Consider the following 8022-nt stretch of genomic DNA (forward strand, 5'->3'; position numbering starts at 1 on the left):
AAATACACAAATACAATAATAAATACAGCACTTTACCTTGAAAAAGACCTGAAGTTTGCTTGTGGAAGCACATCAGAAGGGCTGCAGCTCATGAATTACTGTGAAATGATGGAAGGAGGGTTATCTGAAATCGGATGGAAAACTGTAACAACAGATGTGGATGGGAGTGGCTCATAACACAAGGGGTGAACTAAGCTAGCCAACAGATGTTTGAGGTAAGAGGTATGTGCATGTATATGCATGTATTCAACACACTTCAGTTCAGCTGGGTGTAGTTCACTTAGAGAAAATTCTTTCCATAAAGGACCAGATAGAAACTATTTTAGGCTTTGTGGACCATTAGGTCTTTGTTGCAACTATTCCACTCTGAGATTGTGGTACAAAAGTAGCCACAGACAATATAAACAAATGGGCTTAAGTATGTTCCAAAAAAATTTTATTTACAAAAACAGGCCACTAGTTGGTGGTCATGATTTGCTGATCCCTGACCTTGCAGACAAAATCCTGCATAAGAAAATAAAAATTCTGTCTTATGCTCAAATTGTTACCTGATTTATCAACCTTGTTGAGACATACACACATTTTCAAAACAAGCATTATAGCAGAACTATATTTAGAATGCTATCAAATAAATCAAAATATGAATATAATTCAAATAAGCAAAATACCAAATACAGTATTACATGAAAATAAATTATATTTTATTTTGGACTTTATAAATCAAGTATTACCCAAAAGTCAACTGAGCACTTTAAATGACCAAAATAAAGACAACTAAGGATAGATTTGAACAACCATAGTCAATCAAAATCTGTGCATTACATTCTATATAATCGTTAAGGAAAGTGGAAAATACTTTGACAGCTCTTTTGAACTGAAATTATCAGGCTCATTTACAATGGCACATGCGACTTTTCTAAGACCATCAAACCACAAAAGTTAACATACAAATTACACTAGAAGATGAATAAGTTTTGGACATGTAATATACAGCATGGTGACTAAAGTTAACTATACTGTATTATGTAATTGAAAGTTGCTAGAGAGTAGATCTTGAAAGTTCTCACCACCACAACAAAAAAATGGTTATGTACGGTGAAGGTGTTAACTAACCTTATTTTGAGGTAAACATTTCAAAATATATACAATTATTAAAACATCACATTGTACATCTTAAACTACACAATGTTACATATTAATTATATCTCAATAAATCTGGGGAAAAACATACTAATTGCACAAAAGTTATACAATATTTGTCCAGGAATTGAGTTAAAAATTCTAAGTTGACCTGCTTCTAAACAGAAAACACTAACATATACAACAATCCTTTGCTCAAGCTGCTATATCTCACATCTGGAATCTCCCCTAGTATTCTTTGTCAAAATTATCCATCCTCCCATCCTCCAAGGGCCAGATTCAAATGCTTTCTCTATAAAGCCTTCCCTGGACCTCATCAGAAATATCTTCCTACTCTGAACTTAGTTTTTACCAAATGCAGCATTTATCACTTTATATCCTACTTCAAAACTATTTGTGTATATGTCTTATTTCCTCTGCTATATGGAAAATAAGACTAACCTTTTAACCAAACTAATCTCTCTGCCTGGGCAGCCCTTTTTCACAGACAACCCTTAATTTCTAACTCATCTTTAAGACTCACTACAAATACCATTTCCTCTGTAAATCCTAGATATCCCAAAAATGAGGCCTTCCTTCATTTCTGATACTCAGTAAAACCAATATACCCCCACTTTAGCACTGTTTTATACCTATTTACGTGATATCTCCCTCATTAGATTAAGAATTCCTTAAGGAGGTGGGAATTTTGTCTTACTAACTTTTGCATACCCTAGCACAGTGCCTGGCCCCTGGTTGATACTCAAGTATTTGATCTACTAAGAAAGCATTCTCTCAAAATATGGAATATAAGATATAAACATGTGAACACCACTGCCATACCAATAATTTCTTAAACAAATATTGTATAGAACAGTTACCAAGAAAGCTGGACTACAGATACCAAGAATGGCTACTTCAAGCCAAAGCTGAAAGACAAAGTCTCAAGAGACATGATCTGAAAACAGTGGCTACAGCGCCCAATTCACAGAACCTTTTCTCTGGGCAAAAAGCACAACTGGCCAAAACTAATAAAGGTCTTTTCAAAAGTATCATCCCCAATCATAAAAGGGCAGAAATATAATACACTGGATATAATAATCTTTCAAAATAGAACATGTCCTGAGCAACAATAATTACTGACAAACTTCTCGGCAAAAAGTGTTTCCTTTCCAATGTTCCAACAAATATATGTACATGACACCATTACAGATTTTATTATCAACAAAACACCTGTATCCTAACATGTAAGTTCTAAGGCAAAAAAAGATATGCATACATGGTAAAGAAACTTCCCTTCATCACTACCCTTCTTATCTCCCAAAGTAAGATTAAAAAAAAAAAAATGACTGACATTCACATAAGCAGGAACATTTTTTTGTTTCTTTTTAAACTCTACACTCAATGTGGGGCTCGAACTCACAATCCCGAGATCAAGAGTCTCATGCTCGGGGCACCTGGGTGGCTCAGTCGGTTAAGCGTCCGACTTTGGCTCAGGTCATGATCTCGCAGTTGGTGAGTTTGGGACCCACGCCATGGCGGGCTCTGTGCTGACAGCTCAGAGCCTGGAGCCTGCTTCGGATTCTCTGTCTCCCTCTCTCTCTGCCCCTCGCCCACTCACACTGACTGACTGTCCCTCTCTTTCTCTCTCTCTCTCTCTCTCTCCCTCTCCCCCCTCCAAAAATAAAAATAAACGCTAAAAAAAAAAGAGTCTCATGCTCTACCGATTGAGCCAGCCAGGTGCCCCCTTTTTTTTAATAACCTTATAGAACATCTAGTACAGGTTCATTTTACAAATGACAAAACAGAAGCCTAGAAAGTATAAATTTTTCCAAGGTTCTACAATCAGTTAGGCAAAAAGATCTATACTTAGAAAACCCAGATTTGGCTCAGAGTTCAGTTTTCATTCCTAACACTAGTAGTTCTCAAACTTTTAATTTTAGGACCTCTATAGAGTCTCAACAGTTAAAAATTAACAAAGACCACACATAGCTTTAGTTTATTGCCTTTTAAGAACCAATGTTCTAACCATGTTACTTCCTCCAGAACAACTGCAGGCTTTATCAATATTTATTAAACTTATTCCCATTTTACAGATGGAAAAATGGAGGATAAATAGCTGCATGTTAGCTATTAAGCCAATCATAAGACAAACATTAGCATACAGGTACAGAGAAATCCTACCTAGATGCTCCTTTTACTGTCCTATTATATCCAACATTCCTAAAAGAAGATCTAAACATCATTTTCAAATGGCTTAAACTGTTTGAACAGCGTTTGCCAAAGTTCAAGAAAACATTCCAGGTCTGGAGGAAAGGACTTCATGTAAATCCAAGAACTGTCTGATACAATCCATAAATGTATTCAGACTCCAAAAGTGAAAGAGACACATAAATACACACACTTTCTTGCAGAAAATTGTTTCACACACCTGTATCTATATAGAAATTTCTTTAAGTACTACATTTATCTTATCTCTAGAAATACAATATATAACTGAAAGCTGATGGCCAACTATACCAAGGGTTGCCAGTAATGAGAACTGGCACGATCAAAATTAAAGTCACAAATGTCTTTCTTTTCATCCCAGTCAGCAACATAACCAAACAACTGGTTTTTAAATGTTTTCAAAACCTTTTATAAAATGTGCATGTACTCCCCCTCCACAGCCTGGCTTAACACTTATCACTTGGTGGGAATGCAAATATTTCACAGATAACATTTTTCAAAAATTAAGTTAGTATGCAATTCATTGTGAATTACTGTCCTAAAAGATACTTCCTATGACATTTTCCCAGCATCTCTCCATGTCAACAACTTCTGCTTTTTAAAATTTAAGACCATGGGGGGGACGGCAGGGGGCTCAGGTGGTTGAGTATCCAACTCTTGATTTTGGCTCAGGTCATGATCTCACAGTTCATGAGATCAAGCCCCACTGTCAGTGCTGAGCCTACTTGGGATTCTCTCTCTCTGCCCTTCCCTTGCTCTCTCACACTCTCTCTCAAAATAAACAAATATTTAAAAATTAATTATTTTTTAAAAAATAGAATTTAAGACCATGGTGTGCTTGGCTGGCTCAGCTGGTGGAGCACGCGACTCTTGATCCTGAGTTCAAGCCCCACTCTAGGCATAGAGCTTACTTAAAAACAAATAAACTAAAAAATAAAATGAACTAAAATTTAAGACCAATAATGTTATACTGCTGTCAACTTTTCAAGTAATCAGCTGCCATAAGTATTAGAATGACAAGTTCCATCAAATCTCTAAGACCTTTATCCAAAAATAAATTTCATCTGTCAATCAGAAGCTGATCTTTCATAATGACAAATATTTCAAGAAACAAACTGATCTCATTTAAAATAAAATACATAACAAAAAGCCCTTTAAAAACAGTAACAAAACCTTTAAGGACTGAGACGCTGATTTTTCAGTGTATGATTCAGGTCATCAGTTTATTTTTGTTCCTTCTTGCCTTTCAGCTATTTTTTTCACCACAGAATCATAGATAACGTCTTTTTTTATAAATACTAGTAAAAATTAGAACTAATCTTTGTTCCTACTTTAAGTGCTCAACAAAAGTTCTAATAAAGGAAAAATCTGTGGAGGGGCACCTGGGTTACTCCATCGGTTAAGCGTCCAACTCTTGATTTCAGCTCAGGTCATGATCTCGCGGTTCAAGAGTTCTAGCGCAGCCTGCATCAGGCTCCACTGTCAGTGTGGAGCCTGCTTGGGATTCTCTCTTCTACCTCTCTCTGTGCTCCTCCCCCATCTCTCTCAAAATAAATAATCTTTAAAAAGAAGAAAAAAACTAATTTGGATGTAATTTTTTTAAAAAAATAAAAGAAAAAAAGAAAAATCTGGAACTATTATGTAAAATAAAACTAACAATTATGTATAAAATTGCTCATATTATTTCTATCTCACATTAGAAGAGAATCAACAGTGATTCAGTATTGTGGGTTAAACTTAATCAAGCACTACCTGTCCGATTATCCTTTGACTATGATTATGACTTGGGATGAATGACACTTCAGCCTGAGACAGTTCTCAACACCCACTTAGAGCTCTTCCACAGTAAATAATGAGAAAGCATCATACATTTTTAAATTAACATTAATGTATGTGGTTCTTTACAAGGGGTTTTTCATGTAGCTCAGGACTCTCCTGGAATTCAATGTTTCAGTTATTCTCACTATCTCATCTGTACATAAAAGGCAAAATACTATTAACAGCTACAAACTTAAAGACCTACGACAAATGACCACAACAGCAGCTAAAATGAACTTCTTCCACTGTAATACTTGGGCTAAATTAAAACGATCATAATCACATTAGACATGGCAGGTCAAGGGGGCATTAATACCTTGTGGTTAAGAACGTAAGTTCTGGAGTCAAAACTAGGTTCAATTCTAGCTCCACCAATTACAAGCTGTATATCTTTAGTCAAGTTCTTTGATCTCCCTATGCCTCAGTTTCCTACTCTTCTGTAAAATGAGGAATACCAAGTACCTATCCCATAGGGTTGTTTTGAGAATTAAGATTATACAGATGAAGACAAACAATAAGCACTCAATTTTAGTTACAATTATTACTCTTACCACCAAGATCTACAAAAATTCAAGACAAGAGAAAAAAACTGACCCTGGCATAAAATGAATGAAGTCTCCTTTTATGAGACTTTCAGTAAAATACAGAGATTATATTTAATTATAAGGTATACCCTTCCTATATATGAACATGAGCACCTAATAACCAGCCAATAAGTTGTATTGGGTACCTCCTATGTACCCAATACCCTATAAATAAAGGTTTATTGTAGTTGGACCAATTAACACAAATTCAGAAACAGGCTAAAATCTTTACACAGCTAGGGATCTGATAAGAACTAAAGTGTATTTTTTTTCTCAAGGTAAGGAAAACATATTCTATCTACTGTGTGTTAATGTACAAAAATAGACAATATCACAGGCTCATTCCCAAATTCTACATGCTAGGTAAAGTGCTCTAAAAATGTATACCATCATAATACTCAAAGGCACATTTTGCCAATTACCAATGCAATTCTGATCCATGCCCCCTGTAGTTTATTTTGCCACTAGGCACCAAGAATATATTTAAGAACAGAAAAATTACTTAATTCACGAGGGATGAAAAGTCAGATGTCAAACAGCCTGCAAAGCAAGCCAGCCACCTGTGTAAAAGTGGTATACATGTCATATTAACAACCCATATTTTTAGATACTATCAAGAGGCAAATCAGAAGCACAAGAGAAAAACAAGCTCAAACTAATAAACATGCTTGATTGTTAAAAGGAGCCTGCCAGGCACAGTTTCCCTTGGAATAAATCTTACTTCCCATCAACCCACATAACCTACTCCCCATTCCTCACGGAATAAATTTCTAAAACGTAGGGTCTAATTACTTTTGCTCGAAATTTGCCCAGAAAGTGGAGAAACATTTGAGGTCTGCCTTACCACTCATTAAAGCCGGACTTCACAAAAAGTACACTGAGGTCCTCTGGAAGCAAAACCCTGCGTTAGTATCCTCTTGCCTAGAGATAAATCCAAGGATACCCTTCAGGATCTGGAGTAGAGAAGGAATGTAAAAACCTAGCAAGACCCACCCGTTCACCCCCACAAAAAAGAGCTTGTCCCCAGGGGCTGCAGAAAAAAAAATTCCGCAAAGCCGGGGTATTTCCCGTATCCTGCTATCCAAATGCCACTAAGTCCTCCCAGAATCTCACATCCTCCCGCCCGCCCGCCCCTCCCCCTCTTCCCACTCCCCCCTCCTCCCAACCCCTCTCCTTCCCCACGCAGTTTCCAGGCCCAAAGATTAGGAAGAACGACCGGGATACCAAAACCGCCTCCGACTTAGGGGGCTCTCAATTCCACAAGCACCAAAGAACAAACTAGACGAGCCAACTAAGCTTCACCGGTTAGGGGTGGTTGAAGGAAGCGCTCAACACGCCAGGCCGCGCCCCCCCATCCCCACCCCCACCCTTACCCCCACCCCCACTCCCGGTTAGATGCTACTGCCGAAACTCCGAAAACCTCCTCACCTGAAGAGAAAACGAGGTCTCTTTCCGCTAAGCGACACAAAGGCCTAACACACAAAGCTAAAGCATTCCCAAACACCCTGCTCAGAAGGCGCGTAGGCCCAGACCGCTAGGACCCGTGAGACGGGGTTGTATTTTACCTCATGGACTCAGCAGTCATGTTTTCGCTTCAACGCCTTGTAGCTTCAACGACCGTAGGGCGCCGCTTTGCGCTCTCCGGCGCCGGGTTACGACAGAAATGTAATGGACTCTTAGTCGTCACTATAGCTGGTGCTGGATCCTCCCCACAGCTCAGAGGCCGGTACCACTGCCCCCGCCGCAGGAGCCGCGGAAACAAAGCGACGCCGCCGCCGCCGCCATTTTGTTGGGCCGAGGCTCAGGCAGAAGAATTGGCGCGTCCTCCCTCTTCCTCTTTCCGTCTACCATTGGCTACTCCCTCCGCAGCTCAAAATCTTATTGGCGACGGAAATTCACCTTCTTTGGGGGCCTGTTGCTAAGGCGGCCTACGTCATTTGATCCACTCCACCTTCTCATAGGGGTTCCAATTCAGTCCTAATGACCTGAAAGCGCTAGTGACGTATTTTGACTTTATTCTGAAAATGCTTTTTGATCCATCCTCTTTTCTTTCACATATTGACAAAACAATAACAACTTACATTTACTGAGAGTTTACTATATACCAGCACTATACTAATCCTTTATTCGAGTTATCTCATGCAATCCTTATTCTTTTTGAGGCAGACAGACGCTTGTTAACTACATTCTCCAGATGAGGAAACCAAAACACAGTCTCACGCTAGTGGAGCCAAGATTCAGACCAGACACCACACTCTTAACCTCTAAACTA

At 38.5% G+C, this 8022-nt stretch overlaps 1 protein-coding gene across 11 annotated transcripts in view; it reads right to left on the reverse strand.

Annotated features, from left to right (window-relative positions):
* Positions 1-7602, reverse strand: part of ATRX (ATRX chromatin remodeler) — a 303341-nt gene extending 295739 nt beyond the window's left edge. For 4 of the 11 annotated variants that reach the window (XM_045471899.1, XM_045471898.1, XM_045471894.1 and 1 more), the window contains exons 1-3: positions 7316-7565; positions 6595-6671; positions 37-98 (exon numbers count right to left, since the gene is read on the reverse strand). In XM_045471899.1, coding sequence (XP_045327855.1) covers positions 37-92 — 56 coding nt within the window. In that variant the 5' untranslated portion in view covers positions 93-98; positions 6595-6671; positions 7316-7565. Of the gene's footprint in view, positions 1-36; positions 99-6594; positions 6704-7315 lie in introns of all 11 variants that reach the window. The other 7 variants (XR_006710928.1, XM_045471892.1, XM_045471893.1 and 4 more) reach the window with 7 other exon arrangements.
* Positions 7603-8022: the final 420 nt, after the last annotated feature.

Source organism: Leopardus geoffroyi, chromosome X, assembly GCF_018350155.1.
Source record: "Leopardus geoffroyi isolate Oge1 chromosome X, O.geoffroyi_Oge1_pat1.0, whole genome shotgun sequence".
Classification (NCBI taxonomy): Eukaryota; Metazoa; Chordata; class Mammalia; order Carnivora; family Felidae; genus Leopardus; species Leopardus geoffroyi.